At 42.1% G+C, this 22,569-nt stretch overlaps 1 protein-coding gene across 2 annotated transcripts in view; it reads right to left on the bottom strand.

Moving 5' to 3' along the window:
* Window positions 1-22,569, bottom strand: part of NBAS (NBAS subunit of NRZ tethering complex) — a 191,475-nt gene that overhangs the window by 131,104 nt on the left and 37,802 nt on the right. For both annotated transcript variants that reach the window (XM_079970285.1, XM_079970284.1), the window contains exons 13-21: window positions 22,469-22,532; window positions 19,717-19,910; window positions 15,237-15,494; window positions 13,762-13,887; window positions 11,897-12,048; window positions 10,908-11,045; window positions 9,925-10,003; window positions 9,181-9,285; window positions 7,484-7,620 (exon numbers count right to left, since the gene is read on the bottom strand). In XM_079970285.1, coding sequence (XP_079826411.1) covers window positions 7,484-7,620; window positions 9,181-9,285; window positions 9,925-10,003; window positions 10,908-11,045; window positions 11,897-12,048; window positions 13,762-13,887; window positions 15,237-15,494; window positions 19,717-19,910; window positions 22,469-22,532 — 1,253 coding nt within the window. The remainder of the gene's footprint in view (window positions 1-7,483; window positions 7,621-9,180; window positions 9,286-9,924; window positions 10,004-10,907; window positions 11,046-11,896; window positions 12,049-13,761; window positions 13,888-15,236; window positions 15,495-19,716; window positions 19,911-22,468; window positions 22,533-22,569) is intronic.

Genomic DNA, 22,569 nt, shown 5'->3' with positions numbered 1-22,569 from the left:
ATAAGAGGGGACAAATACATAGCAAAGAACACAGATTAAGCTGTGAAAGCAGTTTTGGCTCAGCTCCTTTGTGAACAGTAGGGATGGTTGGGTTTGTGCCAATTCTGGACGTGTTCATTCATAAGTCCACATGGGGTGAACTAGGTCCATTCAACATTAAAATGAAGAAGAAATGAAGTCTTCCTCCATCCTTGCTCCCAGGTACTCTCACCTAGACTGTGCTCATTACCTTATTTTAACGTTACAAGATAGCCAAGAATTTCTCCCTTTTTTTTGCTTGAGGAAGAAGCAGCAGCTGTAGGCCATTCAAAGCAGTGGATGACTCTCTTCTCCAACCTATCCTCTTTCACTCCTGACCAATAGGATCGCATTGCCATTAAGCCCTGAACTGAAACCGCCCTGAGACCTCCGGGTATAGGGAGGTATAAAAACACAATTAAAAAAAAAACTAGGATGGGATGGGGCGGTGAGGTCCCCCTATTCCAAACACCAATCATATCTCTGCCAAGAACAACTCGTATCACACCATGTACCTCCTTGCCCCATGGGAAAACTTAAGAATACTCACTTTCCCAAATGCTTATAGGCTTTGCTCAACCCAAGATTTTTGCCCTCTGTTACAGCAAGTAGAGTAGGGTGGTGTTCCCATCTTGGCTTAGCTGAACTCTTATTTATACTGCTGGTGGGTTCTGCAAAACCACTAAACAGTAGTGCTTTTATGGGGGGGAGCAGTGTCCAAAAAGTACACAAATCAAGATAACTGAGCAGTTATCACCATTCTCAAGAGGTTCCCAAACCCATAAGAAGTTCCTTGGCTCCTTTTGGAGGAAGGATGGGACAAAATACACAGATGCCGCTTTCTCAGTGAGAAGAGTACATTTATTTTTCATACAAAAGGTCTTGGGTTCCAGGTAGGGTCAGGAAAATGTCCTGTCTGAGAACCTTAAATCCCACCTCCAATCAATGTAGACTAAGAATGGAGAACCTGTGGTCTTCTAGATGTTGATGACCTCCAGCCAACATGGCCCATGATCAGAGATTATGGGAGTTGTAGTACAACTACATCTGGGAGGCCACAGTTTATCTATCCACAATATTGCAAATACTAAGCTAGGTGGACTAAGGCATGGGTAGGCAAACTAAGGCCCGGGGGCCGAATCCGGCCCAATCGCCTTCTCAATCCGGCCCGTGGACGGTCTGGGAATCAGCATGTTTTTACATGAGTAGAATGTGTCCTTTTATTTAAAATGCATCTATGGGTTATTTGTGGGGCACAGGAATTCGCTCATTTTTATTTATTTATTTCAAAATATAGTCCGGCCCCCCACAAGGTCTGAGGGACAGTGGACTGGCCCCCTGCTGGAAAAGTTTGCTGACCCCTGGACTAAGGGCTTGACTCAGTATCAAGCAGTTTCTTATGTTCCTATACCATAGCCAATGGGGTGTCCTCTAGGTGTTGTTGGACTACAAAGCCTATCGTCTCTGACCACTGACTATACTGGCTGGGGCTGACAGGAGTTGCAGATGAACAGCAACTGCAGGGCAGCACCACGACAGCTATCTCAGCCCCATAGATAGATGATAGATAGATAGATAGAGATATAGGTACATAGATATATAGATATAGATGATATAGATATAGATATAGACACACACACACACACACATATACGTGTAACTAAAGATGTATGGGATGCATGAAGTGCTCCCAAACTTAAAAAAACACAGAGCAGCCCCTGCTTGTATAGAACCATGAACACACTTAAGAGTCCCATGGTGTTTTCGGCTGCGTCTCCTGCCTTTTAGTTTAGGTTCCAGGAAATGTTATCTACCCAACATGTCATTTGCTTTCAGTGGAACACATTGTACTAGTAAAATAATTAGGCACTGCCAGGTGTTGAATTTGGGACTACTGAACCAGGTCACATTGAGAGGTGACCCTTCTCATTAGAGATATCTGCCATAGCTACTGTTGTGTAGTCTGATAGTGCATTATGCTTTCATGTCAGACACCGCAAGAATATTAGTTCTTCGCACTAATCTACAATTAGAAGTGGTCCATGCAATAACAAGCCTTCTTTTAACCAAACTGTGCTAATGCAGCCTTAATCTTTTTTTTTAAAGAGAAAGGAAGTGGGAAGGGAATCACTTTGGGGAATCTACAAGTATCACATTAGTGTTGCACCTCCAGATCATGATGGATACCAAATTGTGACAGGTGGAACAATAAGGCCAATCAGTGCATTATTCCACCAAAAGAACCCCAAAAGCAGACAAAAACTACCATCTCAGAAATCTATTGAGGAAGGGCTGTAATCTAGCAGTTGAAAACATGCTCTGCAAGCAGCAAATCCCGGTTCCTGGCATCTCCAGAAAAGTTTCAGAAAACCCTTGAGCCCCTCTGCCAGTCTAGTCAATACCAAATGAGATGGGCTAATGGCCTGATATGGTCTGAATCAGACTCCTACAGCCCATTTGTCTGGTTCAGACACATACAGTGGTACCTTGGTTTAAGAACAGCTTAGTTTATGAACAACTTGGATTAAGAACGCTGCAAACCCGGAAGAAGGTGTTTTGGTTTGTGAACTTTGCCTTGGAAGCAGAACATGTTTCGCTTCCTGTTGAGTGTGTTCCATTTGTAAACTGAGTCCCCCACTGCTATGGGAAAGCACGCCTTGGTTTAAGAACACACTTCTGGAATGGATTAAGTTCGTAAACCAAGGTACCACTGTACTTGGAAGGCAACAGGCTTTGCATGGTGAAGTAGGGGGCCATGCCTTGTTCCCTCAAGGAAGAAGGAAGTGAATGAACAAGTCATTTGGGTGGAGCTGCTACATCACACACTTTCATAAGAAAGGGGAGGACACCATGCCTGCTCCTTTAGCCACTCCCCAGCATAGTAGCTGAAGCAGGCCACTTTCATGAGAACATGTAGTTCTTCACACTGTGCATAATTAATTTATGCAATTGTCTTCCACAAGATATAGCTTAGAGGTGTAGAAGTACATTATGGCTACTAGTCAGAATGGCTGCAGAGAAGCCCAAGGTGCAGAGCCACAATATGACTCTGCTTGTGGCCAGTTGCTTGCTTGAAAGCAGCAAGGAATATGGCTGTTGCTTTTTTGTGCCCTGGCCTTCCTGGAAGCATGTGGTTGGCTACAGTGGTGCCCCGCAAGACGAACGCCTCGCAAGACGGAAAACCCGCTAGACGAAAGGGTTTTCCGTTTTGGAGGCGCTTCGCAAAACGAATTTCCCTATGGGCTTGCTTCGCAAGACGAAAATGTCTTGCAAGTTCCTGCGGGGTTTTTCCCCCCTTTTCCCCCCTTTTCTAAGCCCTAAGCCGCTTATCAGCTGATCCGCTGATAAGCCGCTTATCAGCTGATCCGCTAAAAGCCGCTAAACCGCTAATAGCGCTAATCCGCTAAGCTGTCAATGGGCTTGCTTCGCAAGACGAAAAAACCGCTATACGAAGAGCCTCACGGAACGGATTAATTTCGTCTTGCGAGGCACCACTGTACTTTGGGACCCTGGCATAGATGGACTTCTGATGCGATCCAGAAAGGCTCTTCTTTTAATAACTGAATGCATAGCTGGAAATGTTTCTGAAGGTTCTACTTCAGCAACTCAGCATGGCTAAACAAGGAAGTCCTTTTTCAGTTTAGAAATCTGCTTTCTTGATAAACTGCAACAATGGTGCAGCAGAAACTTCAGAGACCTGGGCTGGTCCTTCACAAACCCCCTCCTTAAATTTCTAGACCACCTGCCCAACAGTCCTAGGCTGCCTGTACATTTTCATCCTCCACAGAACTCCCAATGAACCATCAAAGAATTTTCACCTTCCATTTAAAGAAGGTAGAAACTCTTGTGGGGAAAATGATCTCAGAAAAAGGAACATTTCTAAATTGTTGCTATAATATGGTTGGAAACACAGAAATAACTCTAAATAATTAGTTTGGATGGGGGAAGGATTGCTTGTTGCCATAACAGTCTTGCCTCTGGTGGGATCTTTGCCAATATTAAGCCAACTTTAATTAGAGACGCACTCCAAGAGCTCTTGCCTTCCTTGGCTCCGTTTCAACCAATTCAAGCATGTTAAGCCTGCTCAACACTTCAAATCCTTCAGCGTAATGCATGAAATGCTTTCACAGCACTGGATAACCTTTAAGGGCATAGCCATCCCTTGACTGGCAGGTGTTTTAATCCATCCTAGGGTGGCTGACTCTTGAATCAGCTACTGCAGCTATTATGAAAACCTCTGCCTACTGATTTCCACTTATCAAACCTATGTTTTCCTGCGTTTTTCGTCTAGTCAGTTGACAACCCTTACTCACTTTCCCTAGGATTGCTTCACTGACCAAACAAAATGCAAATTAAAGGCAGGTGCTTATGTAACACATGATAATTTAGGGCTTGCTTAGATAAAAGGCCCTCATCTTAGAAGACAAGCTTCCTAGTCTATGCTCTGTCACTCTCATGGGGGAACCATCTGAGGCTGAGGAGTGAAAAAGGAAAGGGCAGTGTTTTTCTTTCACATCCCTGAACGGCACCCACCTTCTGACAGGTGACTGCTGTTTCTCATTATGGCCTGGCCTGGCCATAAATACTTCCAGGTCAGACCTTTGCCTGAGCTACAGCCAGACACTGGCCTTTTTGTGTAGCTCCAAACAGGAGACTTCAACCTCCCTGGGACGATTAGCGCATTTGCAAACTGGATCAATCACTGTGGGCACCACACATAACAACCAAGCGCACACCACAATCTATTCTATTAGCGACAAGAGAATGTTTCTTTCAAATCTAATTTCAGCAGGGGATAAACACAAAAAAGGCCTTTGTAGACTCAGAGGTAGCTGTGGCACAAAGCAGAAAGTACTATAATTCAGCTTCAGTACATAAGCTACCAAGGTTGGAAGGGTGTTTTTTTATCTAAAAGATGCAGAACTACAAGAGGACTTCACATTTGCCTCATTACCATTTTTAAAAGGATAAGAATATCACATTTAGTGATAAGGCAGAAATCTTTGCAATCTACAGTGGTGCCCTGCAAGACGAACGCCTCGCAAGACGGAAAACCCCCTAGACGAAAGGGTTTTCCGTTTTGGAGGCGCTTCGCAAAACAAATTTCCCTATGGGCTTGCTTCGCAAGACGAAAATGTCTTGCGAGTTCCTGCGGGGTTTTCTCCCCTCCCCCCCCCTTTTTCTAAGCCGCTAAGCCACTTATCAGCTGATCTGATAAGCCGCTAAGCCGCTAAAAGCCGCTAAGCCGCTAATAGTGCTAATCCGCTAAGCCGTCAATGGGCTTGCTTCGCAAGACGAAAAAACTGCTAGATGAAGAGAATCGCAGAACAAATTCTTTTCGTCTTGCGAGGCACCACTGTATTCAGTTCTGATTCTCACACTTCCAGCAATGTGTGTCAAGTCTACTTCTATTAACTAATATGTCAAACAGGAAACAGCTTCAGATAAAAAGATAGGGTAATTATAGATCATTTCATGGAAGGAATTCTGTAAATTCTTGAGTTACCTGGGAGTAAGTCGCAATGAACTCAACAGTGGCTGAACTTATGAATACACAATAACCTTAACTTCTGAGGATAGCATTTTGCTATAAATATTGCAAAGGAGTATTTCAGACTGTACAGTGGTACCTCGGGTTAAGAACTTAATTTGTTCTGGAGGTCTGTTCTTAACCTGAAACTGTTCTTAACCTGAAGCACCACTTTAGCTAATGGGGCCTCCTGCTGCTGCTGTGCTGCTGCTGCACGATTTCTGTCCTCATCTTGTAGCAAAATTCTTAACCCGAGGTACTATTTCTGGGTTAGTGGAGTCTGTAACCTGAAGCGTATGTAACCTGAAGCATATATAACCCGAGGTACCACTGTAGTTCAAAAGGCAGATTTGCCAAGAGATTTATTATTTTATCTTCTTGCTAAGTTAACAAGGTCTACCAGACAGCACTGGCAAGTGCCAAAGTCATTATAGCATTTCATAAGAATACATCATCACCGAACAAACAGAAAACAGAAATTATCAGGAGACAAATGAGATCTGAACCTATGCACTTCAAAGATACACATGGAAGACAGATCTAAAATATACAATGTGTGGGTAATGCAGAAAGGGGATATGACACAAACTACCATTCAAACGCTCACTGGAAGGACAGATCCTGAAGCTTAGGCTCCAATAATTTGGCTACCTCATGAGAAGAGAAGACTCCCTGGAAAAGACCCTGATTTAGGAAAGATTGAGGCCAAAAGGAGAAGGGGACGACAGAGGATGAGATGGTTGGATAGTGTTCTCGAAGCTACCAGCATGAGTTTGACCAAGCTGCGGGAGGCAGTTGAAGACAGGAGTGCCTGGCGAGCTCTGGTCCATGGGGTCACGAAGAGTCGGACATGACTAAACAACTAAACAACAACAACCACCATTCAAATGCATTTCAGCCTTCACACAAGAGAATGGGTAAAATGTAGCTCATCAATGGCATTTGCAAGCATTAAAACTTCACAGGATTAACAAACTATTACTTAAGTGCTGGAGAGGTTGCAAGAAACAGGGTTGACAGGCTACTATATGGACAGCTGAATGATATTAGGAACTAATTTTTGAAAGTGCCATCAAAAGCAATCCTGCCTTAAATGCTCCAAAACTAAGTTTACATCCTATTTTTAAGGGCAACCTATCCTGCATTCCCACAGAAATCTTGCTAGCTGCAAGGAAGAGTCACAGTATGGCAGACATCAATCAATGGTGTCAAAGGCAGTGGAAGTTAGTTTTAACAGACTAGCTTACAGAACAAATTGACTGGGCAAATGAGGGCAGATACGGTAATTCCACTGAACACTGGTATCCATTCTAAGCTTATGTCATGAAGTAGCCAAGGTTGCTATTTAATGAGGATTTGAACCCAACATTAAACAACAATTTCATGCCCTGGCTGATGCACAATGTATCTGTTAGCTGCTATTAAGGTGTGGGGAGGGAAAAATAAAGTGGTACCTCAGGTTAAGTACTTAATTTGTTCCGGAGGTCTGTTCTTAACCTGAAACTGTTCTTAACCTGAACCACCACTTTAGCTAATGTGGCCTCCTACTGCCGCCACACCGCCAGAGCACAATTTCTGTTCTCACCCTGAAGCAAAGTTCTTAACCCGAGGTACTATTTCTGGGTTAGCAAGTCTGTAACCTGAAGCGCATGTAACCTGAAGTGCATGCAACCTGAGGTACCACTGTATGTTCTTAAGAGAAGAAGGGGTTGAGGGAAGGAGCATGAAGCCTTGAGACTGCTGTCCAATTCCAGGAGATAGCAACAAACAGAGCATGTTTGGCTGAAAATATATTCATTGGGTTTCCCTCTCTCTTCTCAGCTGCATATGCAGCTTTTAGCATAACTTTTAAAATAAGGAATACTAATTGTTGTTTTCAATATTAAATAAATAAAGGTGCAGCTTTGCATTGATATTCAGCACATATGCACTTACCAAGCTTCAGGTAGCAAAAAGGAATATTCATGCGGAGAGGTGGTCTCTGGAAAATTAGAGAGAATTGCCAGCCGATGCGGAAGGAGGTCTGACCCATGGTATGTGAACAAAATCTCCAGGGCTCTTACATTGCTTTCCTGCACCAATAATTCAGTTTTAGTATTCAAGAGACAGCTTATGGACCAGTCTGTTTAAGAAGTAACCATACACACACACACCTCAAATTATGGCAGATGGCATAATTCTCATATAAAAAACCCACAGGCCAGAGTATTAGCTATCCATTCCCTTCTGCTCTGTTGATTTTCTTGTGCTGTTCAGAAACTAAACATATTTCATGAATGCTCTGAAAGAAAAAATATATGCCATTGTTTTATTGGACCAAGGACACACCTACCATATAGTGGCTGAGGACAGGAAATTTACCAATGTCAAGGAAGGAGGCCTTTGCTTTTTTGGGGAAGGGGGGATTACAGGAGAAGACAGCAACCGAGTGGACTGAGCAGGAAATCTAGGACCGATGAAAAGAAAACAAACAGCTGGGACAGGGGCAGCCAGACTGCCAGAATGAGGGGAAAGCAGGAGTGGGGTAAATACAAAAGGGACTCTTATTTTATTTTTTACTCCCAAGGGCAAGAAGAGACGAAGATAAAGAAGGAGATGGAAGAAAACACTAATGAAGCGCTCAAAGAAAAAACAGAGAGCAGCTACACCAGAGGTATCCATCTCGGACAAGGATAGGAAATGGACTGAGGCCAATGGTATTTGAAGCAACTGCTACTTCTTCAGTTTTGGTGAATTCCTTTTCCTCAGCCACTAGATGACAGATGTCTCCCACTTGGTTCCCTCGCTGCAAGAAGCCAAGTTACAGGGACCCAGGCAGAGGGCCTTCTCGGTAGTGGCACCCGCCCTGTGGAACGCCGTCCCACCAGATGTCAAAGAGAAAAACAACTGCCAGACTTTTAGAAGACATCTGAAGGCAGCCCTGTTTAGGGAAGCTTTTAATGTTTAATAGACTACTGTATTTTAATATTCTGTTGGAAGCCGCCCAGAGTGTCTGGGGAAACCCAGCCAGATGGGCGGGGGTATAAATAATAAATTTATTATTATTATTATTATTATTATTATTATTATTATTATTATTATTAGGCATTTCATCCAAGGAATATATCTATTACTCATAGGTGGGCAGGGGGACTAATCCCAATCCCTGCTCCAAAGTGTTGTGTTCCGAGTCAGTCCTACTGCATCAGTTGATGTCACTGGGCCCAACAACTATGCCAGTTCCATGCTAGCGTAACCTTGAGTAGGCTTTTTCCGTCCCCCACCCACAGCAACAGGGCTGTGGATGTAGCTCCACTTGGCCCCCAGCTAGGACTGGATTGCTTTGCCCATTACCAAAAGGGTCTCATATATTACCACTGGCGACAAGTATGGGTGCAAATGGCCTCACTGACAACTTTCCCATGTTTCTTCAGACATTACATCTGTCGCCTGGGATAAAACCGTGGGAAAAGTAACCTAAAGAGGCCCTATTATTCCTTCTCAACAGAGATAAACTACAAAAAGCATTACCTCTATTAATTACGGTGTGTCCTAAACGCAACCCTTTTTTTTTTTTCCTGCCAGACACGCATTGTACAAATAGAAAGGCAAGTCACATCTCAAAATTTTGCTTTATGTGAAATAATTTATACCCGAGCATATGTTCTTGCAGAAAGAACAATATTCTGATTCCGGAACTTCTTGAAGAACTCTGCGTCATATCTCTGTTCGGCAACGTGTGGCCCACCAAGAATTTCCTGAAGGAAAAATCATCGGAAACATTTTACAAAGCTGATTGGTTCCTCAACAGAACACGACACAGTGAACTTCCCGAAAATTTGTTGGTACATGTGGTGCTTTGGAAAGCGAGAAAGATTTACTAGAGACGGGAGGGGAACACTGTGCTTGAATTGGAGGAGAGCTCCAGGCTCCCATTATACATGCCCCTGCCCTCTGCTGGTTATCTGTGATTTTAACAACGCAAAGGTTGACTGTCCTGCTGCACTCTTAATCAATGATGCAGTGGTCTGCGCAACTGGGTGCACCACAGGCCGGTAAGTTGGTTGCATATTTTCACTACAGCTTTCACACACATGCAATGCGCTATAAAAACATATGGACAGGTTTTAAATACTTAAGTATAGTTTTCTAGGAGAAAGAAGACAGGATGGGGAGGAGAGAGAGAAAGAGAGACAGAATGTGCTGCAATGCAAATTATGCAACATAACGTATGAGAAGAATATGCTGGAGTGCAATAATGGTGTTGCCTGCCTCGTTATTTACAACCACTGAAAATCAGAGCTGAAAATATGAAAGCTAAACTGTCAGAGTAAAAGGTCCTGAGGGTGCTATATAGTGAGTTGTATATAACAAATGCAATCCACAATTTTCCTAACCTCATATGTTGCTAGCCGATCCAAATACGTTAGCAGTTTCAATCTGCTCCGGCAAAGTTCTTTCTGTTCCAATGTTAACCTGTTTTAAAAGGGGGAGGAGAGAGAGAAAGGCAATATATAAAGAAATACAGAATCGGCAGCACTGAGTATTTGGGGTTGGCTTTTTGGGGGCGGGGTGTACGATGTTGGCCACATGACCCGGAAACTGTACGCCAGCTCCCTCGGCCAATAAAGCGAGATGAGCGCTGCAACCCCAGAGTCGGCCACGACCGGACCTAATGGTCAGGGGTCCCTTTACCTTTTTTACGGTTTTATACAAGCAAACCCCTACTTGTAAAAAAAAATAAAAAATTGATCATTTACTGTGGAAGCACCTACAATTTGAAATTCCCTGCAGGTACTTCCACTGTACTCTTTTTGGTGCCTGGTAAAAACATAATTGTTTGGCCAAGTCTGTGAATTTTAATTTTAACTTTTCGTATCCTTTGATGCATTGCGCATTTTTCCTGATCTTACTGTTTCAGCTCTCTGGAAATTGCTTTGAGGTTTTTCACCATCAAGCGATGAATAAATTTTATGATGAATGAATGTACATACAATGCATTCAGATTCAATTGGTTCAGAGATGCCCTCAAAGGCATAAGCAGGAATACACACAGAGTTGTGTATTCATATGTCAGTATTGTCTGTCTGCACTGCCATGACTTGCCAATGGATGTGAATACAGACACTCATCTGAATCCAGAGCAACCAGCTGCAATAAGGGCTGGATCAGGCCCCTTGCCTGCATGAAGTTAGAGCTGCATAGTGGAAATATGGGAAATTCAGAAAGCTGAGCTATTTTCAAAATACACTGCCAATTAAAAATTTATAGCTTGATCCAATTAGAAGTGAAATGTATTTTAAAATATCCTCTCTTTGGGGGGATTTTTGCATATATAAACCTAGCAATATAGCAAAAGGACATCCAGCCTGACATTTACTTGGAGAAGTTTACTGATTGAAGAAGTTCTTGACGCTTCATGGCTTCTCGCTCCTTCCTACTCTCTGCTTCTTCCTCTGGAGTTAAAAACTCTTCAAAAAGCAGTTCATCAATGTCCACATCACCTGGCAAGATAAACCTAGGAGGAGAATGAAAATCAATGAATGGGGAACTGGTTATTTGATCAAGAAAAGTTTGGTTTTTTTTAAAGAGCTTTCTATCTTCTAGATTACAATTGATCTTTTTATATATTAAAAAAATAAATCCTGAAATAGCACCCAACTAAAAAAAGGACAGCTCTCACAAGTCAAAATGTACAGGTCTTTTCATCCCTTCAAAACAAGCACACAAAAGGAAACATCTACAAATATGAAACATCCCCCCCAAAAAGTATGAAAGGAAGTAAGAATTTGTGGCATTTGTGAATGGGAACTTAGCTATGACAGTCAGGCCTGTACCCCTAGCGATTCTGTTCCTAATCTTATCAGATCTAAGAAGATTTAGAGATGCTGGGAGGGGCTTGTGTATGCACCGTAAAATAACTAATATGACCTCTCATCATTAGGACTTGACCCGTGGCACATTGATCAAGAGTAGCCAGATTTAATTTAAAAGCTCCATGAACTCCCTGTGACATTTACTTAGGTTCCAAAGAGAGGGTCCCTATGGAATTTTTCACACTTAGAATGGTACTTCTGGGAGGGGGGTGGAATCGCTTTGCATTCATCCAATTCTTCCCCCAACCTATCAATTTACTAATTTGGAAGTTTACAAGTTTGTAAAGAGACAGACAGACATACATGCCAACCTTGTTTTCACAGGAGATTCTGGCATGCAAAAAAAGGGGAAGTTTCATTTAATATTGATCCATCACAGTTTATCGCTTAATAAAACAATAATTTAATAAACAATAAACAACCATTGTTACGCTCTTTGCTGAATCTGGTTAGCGACCCAAGTGAGCAGAGCTGACAATCTGCTTCTACAAACCTGCCACCATCTTCTCCTTTCCCAATGGCTATGAGCGCCTCCAGGTCTGTTCCTTTTAAGCCGTATTGCAACAACTCTTTAGCAGCATCCACATTCTCAGGAACTCTTTCTAAGCACTCATGAAGGACCCAAGAACGCTTATTGATTTTGCTCTGACACCACCAAAGACAAACAAACCAAAAAACCGAGGGGGGGGGAGACACAAATGATTCATTAGAGTAGCAAGGATGTATACGATCATGAGAGCACATTAAATAAGGCAGCTTTCTGTGCTTAACAGATACAAACTCTTCAGTCTATCTAGCTGAATATAATCTTCAATGGCTGACAACAGCTCTCTGGGTTTTCAGAGAGGGTCTCACCTAACCCTACACACCAGGGTTCAAACCTGGGATTTTCTACATTCAAAGTATTTGCTCTACCATTTAGCCCTTCCTGCAGATGTCACACCAGTGTTTCCCAAACTTGGGTCTCCAGCTGTTTTCAGACTACAATTCCCATCATCCCTGACCACTGGTCTTGTTGCTAGGGATGATGGGAGTTATAGTCCAAAAACAGCTGGAGACCCACATTTGGGAAAAGCTGTGTTACACTAACAATTACCTTTTTTTAACCTCCCATTCACCCCTAATTGTGATTTGGAGATCAAATCAACTGGACTACAGAGAACACATCAGTAAACATTTTTAAAGGATGATATTATTATTATTATTATTATTATTATTATTATTATTATTATTTCTTAAATTTGTATACTGCACTTCATCTGTAGATCTCACGGCAGCTCACAACATAAAATTACAGTGGTACCTCGGGTTAAGTACTTATTTCGTTCCGGAGGTCCGTTCTTAACTTGAAACTGTTCTTAACCTGAGGTACAACTTTAGCTAATGGGGCCTGCTGCTGCTACCGCGACGCCAGAGCATGATTTCTGTTCTCATCCTGAAGCAAAGTTCTTAACCCGAGGTCCTATTTCTGGGTTAGCGTCTGTAACCCGAAGTACCACTTTACAATATAAAACCCACCAGTAAGCCATAATAAAAATAAGAACAAAAACAGATAATCCCCCTTCCCACAACACATTTAAAAGGACATTGGAAGTCAGTCAGCCCAAGGCCTGGTTGAATAGGAACATTTTCACCTGGCGCCTAACGGTGTCTAATGAAGGTGCCAGCCAAACCTCTCTGAGGAGAACATTCCACAAATGGGGAGCCGTTGCAGAAAAGGCCCATTCTCATGTTGTCACCCTTCGGACTTCTTGTAGAGGAAGCACATGAAGAAGGGCCTCTGAATCCAGCAAAGGCACATCAGGAGACTACCCAATGGGCATCAATGGGCATTCAATGGGTCTTTTCTGAGTATGACTAATGTTGCAAAGTACAAAATAAAAATAAAAATGCTTAACCCTGTTTATGTTGCATAGTAAAGAATTGTTTTTGGGGTTTTTTCAAATCCAGTTTTAGACCCAGTAACACTGGAAATTTGACATGCTTTGTAAAAGCATGGCGGCCGGCAGATGTTTTGGACTGGAACACACATGAGCCCTGAAGTCATTTGGTGGAATTCATTGTCGAGTTATTATGAACATTCCACCTGCACAAGCACTGACGCTTGTCAGAAGGAACAACTGCCCCTCACTCTCCATCCCACCGCTGTCCTGGGAGAATCGCACAACCCTTCAGAGTCAATTTTGGTGTTGCGGGTTGGGGCACACGGCTGGGGGAGGGGGAAGTCCTGTTGCACAAGTGGAAGTTTCCGCTGACAAAGGCATGTTAGGTGAGCATTGTAGTCCAAAACATCTGCAGTGCAGGGCATGAGCTTCAGAAAGGCTAACATAAAAACTACATTCCCCTAAGAGAACATACCAGATAATCCTGAATAGAAGCAATGCTAACAGCCGATTTCCTCCATTGCCTCTGATACACAAGGTCAGAATCAAGGTCGTATGTTTGAGCCAGCGACAAAGCTTCTCCGTATTCTTCATTATCAATCTACAAACAAAGCATAATGAAATCAAAGCAATCGCTGCGGGCTCCATTACAACTTTCCATAAGAAAAGCAGCAAGTACAACAGGTTTAGCATTAATCAGAGAATCAGGAAGATCATTTCCCTCCCAGAATACCCTTTTGCCAGTCAAAAACAATTGTGCAGTGTCTGATCCACTAGACAACCAGTTTCATCACAATCCATATATAGTAGGTGCCCGTGACCCTTCATTTTACACAGCAGTCTCAAATCAAAGGCTGCACAATCTTAACAGGAAGGGATTCATTTCATCCAGGAACAATATAATATGCTTCAAATGCTCAGGGGAAGAAATGTGAGATCCCCATAGCAGAAATTGTATCTTGAGGAAAAAGCATTTGCAACAAACAAGTAACACCTGCACATTTATTGATTGGGAAGGAAAAAATGCACAAGGCACTATGCTGCTTCAGCATCATGACTAGAAAATGCCTCCTGCTTTTCACTGTACATTATAAAGTTAAAGGTAAAGGGACCCCTGACCATTAGGTCCAGTCATGGCCGACTCCGGGGTTGCGGCGCTCATCTCGCTTTATTGGCCGAGGGAGCCGGCATACAGCTTCCGGGTCATGTGGCCAGCATGACCAAGCCGCTTCTGGCGAACCAGAGCAGCGCACGGAAACGCTGTTTACCTTCCCGCCGGAGCAGTACCTATTTATCTACTTGCACTTTGACATGCTTTCGAACTGCTAGGTTGGCAGGAGCAGGGACTAAGCAACGGGAGCTCACCCCGTCACGGGAATTCGAACTGCCGACCTTCTGATCGGCAAGTCCTAGGCTCTGTGGTTTAACCCACAGCGCCACTAAGGTTCAAATCCCCACTCAGTCATGAAGCTTGCTGGCTGTCCTTGGGTCAGTCACTGACTCTCAGCCTAACCCGCCTCACATGGATGTTGTGGGGATTAAATGAAAAACAGGGGAATGATGTGCACCACCTTAAGTTCCTTGAAGGAAAGGTGGAATATAAAATGCAATAAGCAGACAAACAACCCCAATACTCTTCGAAATACGAGTGCAATGACAAACTAATTAAGACACATCAAAATAACTTGGAAGGTAGTTCTGTTTAAACCAATGTTACCTAATCTTGGGTCTCCAGCTGTTTTCAGGCTACAATTCCTATCATCCCTGACCCTTGCTAGCTAGGGATGATGGGAGTTGTAGTCCAAAAACACCTGGAGACCCAAGTTTGGGAAACCCTGGTTTAAACCAATGCTACCGAAACATGTCCAGCTGAACTAAGACCCAAGTGCCCTGTTGTGAGAAAATTAATGATCACGTGAGAAAAGGGAGGGAAGAATGTCTCACTCTCACCTTTCTTTGGTACAGCTCCTCAGGAGTCGTAGACCTCAGGTTCACAAGGCGGTAATTCTTTATGATAGTGCGTGGACGTTTCCGCGGCGGAGCAAAGCGCTCCATTTCGGTCACAAAGTACAAGCCTTGCTTAAGGTAGCCAAAATACCGGGCCTTGGCAGAAGTTTCGTCATCCGAATCGGAGTCATCTTCTCCTTCGTCTTCATCACCGGGCCTGCTATCCAAGCGCGATCTCTTTGGAGCCAGCTTCACCTCGCACTACGAGGAAAGCAATTCTTACTAAACAGCACAATGTATCACACTTAAGTCTGTCAGGCTTCGGGACACAGAGAGGCAATAAGCCACCACCACAATTCTCAAAGCTTCTGGGACCAAAAAGAAACCAGCTCCAGAAAATGAATTTCCTTCTCAAACATCCAGCAGAGGCTACATACAGAGCAAAGTTATTAGGATGGAAGGTCCATTAGCACAAGCCCAGTGCTAAGTACATTCATAAGGAGTAGGACATGCTTAATAAATACATTTTGTAAGAATTAGTAGGGTCTCCTTGGAATGCCCTATGCCTTTGGTATTGAAAGTAAGACAAGCACTGTCATTGAATTATTTTTGGTACCAGGTTTACATTTGCCCAGACCTATTTTTTTGAAGAAAAAAAGAGAAATCTGTATTGTATTAATTGGCTGAATAGTAGTTGTGTTTTCTAGTTTATTATTTCTTAGGTTATAGTTTTGTTTTGTTTTTTACTGGTTGCTTTAATAGTGTATTTATATTTTTTATGTAAACTGCCATAGAATTCGCATTTTGGGTTAGGGTTTAGACATTCTGAAAAGAAAGAAGTTCCGTTTCTTGTTATAGATATATAGATATCACTATATCATCTAATCACAAGGTCACATAGGAAGCATATGATACTGAAATATCTGAAACTGAATACAAGTTTTAAAAGAAGATTATGATGCGGAAAGATCTATCATTACATGTAATTTAGTTGTAGCAGTATATCTGAATGAGCAACAATGAAAAAGGCACATGAAGCTTTGCACTTTTGCCTCAAACCTTGCTTCAAAACTACACAGTGCCATGTATGATTATAGCTTCAGCAATGCAGGTAGCCAGACTTCGCCCAGCAGTTTTACATTCTAATGGGGGAGGGAGGGCTAAAAATACACAAAAATTGGATAACACTAAAAACAACTGAGCATAGACTACCTCAGACAAATGAACCTTCAAGCATTTGAGTGAGAGGGAGAGAGAGAATGAGAACAAGTACATTTATATAGGCCACTAAAGAGTTCATGAAAAAAAAAAGCCCCGAAAGATAGGGAATAGAAGCAAGGACGAATGAGAATACTAGAACGAAATCAAATGAATAATAAGGAAAAGCTAGAGAAAGCAGGTGGGAAGCAGAACACAAAATAGGAGCAAGTGTCTTGGGCAGAAAAGGGATGGCTAAGAGAACATTCCTATACGTCAATTCAAAAGTAAGCCTCAGTGAGCTTAATGGTACCTACGCCAAGGTAAGAGAGTACAAAATTGCAACCCCAAAAACCCCCCACAACAATACAGTGGTACCTCGGGTTAAGTACTTAATTCGTTCCGGAGGTCCATTCTTAACCTGAAACTGTTCTTAACCTGAAGCACTACTTTAGCTAATAAGGCCTCCTGCTGCCACTGCGCCGCCGGAGCATGATTTCTGTTCTCATCCTGAAGCAAAGTTCTTAACCCGAAGCACTATTTTTGGGTTAGCGGAGTCTGTAACCTGAAGCGTGTGTAACCTGAAGCGTATGTAACCCGAGGTACCACTGTAATTAAGACATTATTTAATAAGGGAATGGAGCTTGGGCAGAAAAAAAGGGAATTTAGCATTATCTGACAACTTGAAAACGAGACTTAGATCATCGTGAAAAGGATGGCACCAAGATCTTTAGTTTTAAGAGAAATAGTGGCACTGCTGATACACAAAGAAACATAAGAAACAGGAATAAAAGAACTAGAGGGGAAATAATTTTCCAAAAAAAATCTCAGTATTTGAAAGTCAGACAGCCCTGAGGAAATTACAAGATGACAAGGTAAAGGATTAACAAAAGAGACACATCAGATGCATACAAACGTCATATGCACAGACATTATGTTTAATATAAAGGGAACAAAAGTCTCGCTCAACAACGGCAACTATTCAGAAGAAGACAGGCTTGCTAATTGAAGGCATTTTTAAAATATCCACTAAATCGCTGAGTGAAAGATGTGACACTACTGACTCTTGATTTAACCCTCCAATGCTCATCTGGTGCTAAAAAGGAGGATTAAAAATTATGTTGGACTTGCTCCTTAAACTGTCCTACTTCACATTCCTAGTGTTCTCCTGATTTGAAGATTCTATGTTCTATGGCGTTTCATAAATTTCCTATGACGTATGCTTCATTTTTGATGTTCCAGAAGTATATAAATATAGGGGTGTTAGGATAGATCTCTACTGCAGGTCCAAAGATGAGGGGGGGGGGGAGAGAGCTAAATTAAACAAATTAATTTAGTCTCATTGGCTGGGCGAGAGGGCGGGAAGAGCTCCTAAAGTAGATGAGATTTATTAACTATGGATAACTTAGTGCTTGTTACTCATACCATCAGAAGTTTTGAGTTCAACAAAAAGAACCCACAATATGTAATCAGAATTAACTTTTCCATAGTTGTGTGTCCCTTTACTATAGATTAAATTAATTTATTTTTTGCCAGTAAATTAAAGTCACCCAGCTACTTTGGAATGTCACAATAAACCATGGTTTATCCAAACAGGGATAAGCCACAGCCTTGATCTCACACACTCCCCAACTTCCCGGCATGGCTGTGAGGAGATTGGAATGTCCTGTGTCTGTTTTTTATTAAGGGCAGTTTGCCATTTCATCGAAACCCAACAGAATGCAGTAAATCTTATATATGGCTTGTTAAGAACAAGCTAACCACAGTCAAGTTAAAGTGATCGTTTGTCAGTTTAACAGGTTAACAAATGAACCTTGTAGTTCCATCACAGACGCTTTGTTTGTCCCTTTTCGTGAGCTGGAAAACACCAGACTAACTACAGTTTCCTGTTGAGTCTTAATTGTGAAATTATGATTTACATCCTCAGAATAAGCCAGGGTGTTAAGTGTTAAGTGTGGCTTGTTCCAAAGCCATTAGCTATAGTTCCTGGGCAGGTATTCAACTAAGTTTCACTCGGAGTGGAGCCACTGGAATTAACAGACTTAATTTATCCATGTTCATTAATTCCAATGGAGTTACTGAGTGAAACTTGGTTGAGTACCCACCTGGTTCAGATGTAGCTTGCTTGCTCACTCATGAAGTAAAATGGCTGTGTGTGGAGGCACATATGAAGCAGAGATAAGGTTATTTTAACGTGGTTCACAGATTATGAAGCTGGCTTGTTTCAGACAGAGCATAGGTAAGATTTACAAGAGTTTGCCAGGTTTCAACATAAAGTGTCCAGGTCAGGAATATTTGGTGTTATGTTGGAGGGAATGCCAGAAAACGGGGCATTATGTTCACATGTAGTGGAGGTATAAATATGTATGAATTTTTTGGCAAACGATGCTTAAGAAGATAACAGAAATCACTGGGTTAAAGCTGACCAAAAGTCCAGAGGTAGCATAATTATCAATTTACGATGGGGTGGAAGGTTCACAGGCTATGAAGGACTTGCACACAAATTTATTGACAGCTGCACGAATTATGATGACTAGGAAGTGGAAGGGGCAAGCAGAATATAAAATGGCAGAATGGTATAAAGTGGTGTGGGATATAGCTATTAATGATAAGTTGACATGTGCCATTAAGGTAAGACAGGGAAATACAGAGGAGAAATGATTTTGAGGAGATATGGAGGGTGTTTGTAGAATTTGTACTATTAAAATGGGAAGGGGTCAAACCATCTCAAGATGTATTGAAGTTTAGGGAGGTTGGATAGTTACAATGGAATGGTCTTGGTGGTGGGGATGCACATTTTTATTCTTATTTATTTCCGATTATTTTTAAAAAATAAATTTTATTTTGATAAAGTAATAAAGCGTCCAGGTCAACTTCTTACAGCCACACCAGAGAAGGCGGGGGGCTCTATGCAGCTACTTCACCTTGGAAAAAGCCATGGTTTACTGTGACATCCCAGTCAGAACTACCCCAGTCTGTATTTATATTGGATTTGAAATTGGTTTTACATATGAAATTGTTTAAATTGTTTGTACACATGGAATTGATGTTGCCACTGTGAAATTGCTTTGAGATAATATTACGGAAAAAACATTTCATAAACGCAATGAAGTAATTAAAAAATACGTTTGAATAGGGACATTGTCAAATGCATCTCACTCTTCTATTCTAATAATTGAAGTCCATCTAAAATGCTTTACACGCACACACACGTATAGGAGACTTACACACGAAGGAGCTGACATTCCACACATAGAAATATGACATTTCTGCCAGTGTTCCCTACCTCCAAACTTAGAAATCCACCATCATGAGCAGAGGTGACCTGAGGGGAACTTTCAAACCATTCACAGGATTTGCCCAACAGGTTTTTCAAGGTCTTCACTGATGACACTGTCAGAGCACCTGAACAGCGAGCCAGGATGACCGCATTCTCTGACCACCAGTTGATGTCTATCATTGGGTAAAAAGATTCCTTGTCTTGGAGGTGGGGGAAAGTAGAAAAAAAAGCTTTACAACAGGAACTAGAACAGCTTCAATTATTTAATAAAAAAATCATCTGAGACTTTAACAACAATATACTGTATCAGCATTGCGTAGAGCTTCGCTTCGCTACGTTTTTACGGTACTATTTTAATTAAAGTTATCTCTGGATTAACTAAAGCAAAACTGAATAATTAAAGATTCTGACAGACTAATTCATGTAATATTTTAAAAATAATGCAGCTAAGTGTGTTAGGCAGATCTGCTCTCACAAAGCAGGGTGAAACTTTAAAAATTAATATATAGAGGCGCTGTGGGTAAAACCTCAGTGCCTAGGACTTGCCAATTGTAAGGTCGGCGGTTTGAATCCCTGCGGCGGGGTGAGCTCCCGTCGTTCGGTCCCAGCTCCTGTCAACCTAGCAGTTCAAAAGCACTCCTAAGTGCAAGTAGATAAATAGGGACCGCTTTATAGCAGGAAGGTAAACGGCGTTTCCGTGTGTGGTGCTGGCTCGCCAGATGCAGCTTCGTCATGCTAGCCACATGACCCGGAAGTGTCTTCGGACAGCGCCGGCTCCCGGCCTCTTGAGCGAGATGAGCGTGCAACCCTAGAGTTGGTCACGACTGGCCCGTACGGGCAGGGGTACATTTACCTTTATGGACTTATGGCTCCTCAGGCCAACTGCGCAACAATCTCTCTGGCAAATGCTCAGAACATTATTCATGGAATCTCAATGAAGCTATATCAAGCAGAAACCATCTGGGAAAGGTGTCACAACCAAGGGAGGAGGGGAGGAGGGAGAATATATATGGCTTCTCCCAAAGGGAATGAAATATCCACAAAGGGGCTGAGTTAAAGAGATTCTACTTTGTTATACTGCTTATTATGTAGTTATGTTGTAGAATTACGCTACTTGAAAAATATTTGCCAGTGTGAAGAATCACCTTCTTCTGGGTCCTAAATACTAGCTCTGACATAATATCTTAGGGTAGATTGTGTTTTTCACATGAACCAATCTATTTCTTTTAATATTTTTTTTATTATTTTTTTGGTGTTGGCATTCAAATACACAGATAGACTTGAAGGAGAGTCTCCACCCCCATCATCCTGCCCGGACACTGAGCTCCAGCCCCAAGGGCCTTCTGGTGGTTCCCTCACTGCGAGATGTGAGGTTACAGGGAACCAGGCAGGGGCCTTCTCGATAGTGGTCCCCACCCTGTGGAACGTTCTCCCATCAGTTGTTAAGGAGATGCATAACTATATAACCATTAGAAGACATCTGAAGGCAGCCCTGTAGATGGAAGCCTTTTAAAGTTTAATGTTTTATGATGTTTTTATAGATGTTGGAAGCTGCCCAGAGTGGCTGGGGCAACCCAGTCAGATGGGCGGGGTACGAATAATAAAATTGTTTTTGTATTTTATTTTTATTATTGTTATTATTATTGTGTCTCACCTGAGGCCCAGTTGTTAGTTACAAATGTCAGGGCCTTTCAAGTAGCTGCATTATCAGATACTTTGCCCCAGGATGAATGTACATAGCCTATCCATCTTTTGCTGGCTGGTAAAACACATTTTTATTGCAGCAGATTTCCCCCCTGCTAAGGATCTGCTTTTTCATTTCAAGGTTATATTTTATTTTGTTTTCTGCCTTTAATTTATTTTGCAGTATTTATGATTACACAGGAGTTCTTAATTTAAAGGATGCTAAATTTAAATTGCTATGAGCCACCCTGCATAGGCAAATGAAGAATGGGAGAGACAATATCAGTTTGGAAGTGAAATGGGATCGTTCACAAAAAGGTAGCAACTTGTACACTCTTGAAGGCACCCTTTGTAAACAAAACATTGTAAATTAAACTGGCATCGTAAATAGACGACAACGACACACGCAAAAGTGCACTATTTCTGAGATTATTTACACTCCACTTTTCAAGATATAAAACCTTTCAACGCAGCCTAAAAGTAACAGTAAAGTTCATCTTAGAAATACACAGAAGACAATTTCACATAATGAGAAGCCATCAAGATAGTGACAGAATGTGTATTGTGGGGTGGGGTGGGGGTAAAATTGTCTTGTTGGAGCTGTCATCTGGGATCCCTGTTGGGGGCAAGGAGGGAAAATGCAGCTGAGGCAGAACCTAGCAAGAATGATGAAAGCTGTTGATCCTTTTGAAAGAAAGGTGTTGCGTCTAGAACACAAGCAGTACAGAAATCCTATTCCAGGCTGCCTGGCACCATGGACAGCTCCTCACAGACTCCAAACTGGATGAAGAATATCTTCACATTTTACACATGGCTCATAAAAATGGAAAGAAATTGAAAGAGGATGTGCCCGTCACTCACACATTCTCAAATACTGCTTCCTCAGAATTGACATGTAATCTTCTAGCATTTTGGATGGCAGCATTGTAACGTTAGTCCTTATGATATCTTAAACACACGATGATGGGTTAACATTCTCCTGCTCACCCAGGTCTCTCTCTCTCTCTCTCTCTCTCTCTCTCTCTCTCACACACACACACACACACACACACACAAACTACACTATGGCTCCAACCTTTGATTTTCTTCCGTTTCTCAAGAGAGAGTCGCCATTCCGGTTTGATTTCATCATAGCCCGGCTAAAAGAAAAAGAAAATCTCCAATTAATTTTTATAC

Source organism: Podarcis cretensis (assembly GCF_951804945.1).
Source record: "Podarcis cretensis genome assembly, chromosome: 3".
NCBI classification, from domain to species: domain Eukaryota; kingdom Metazoa; phylum Chordata; class Lepidosauria; order Squamata; family Lacertidae; genus Podarcis; species Podarcis cretensis.
This window is presented reverse-complemented; position numbering and strand designations above follow the sequence as displayed.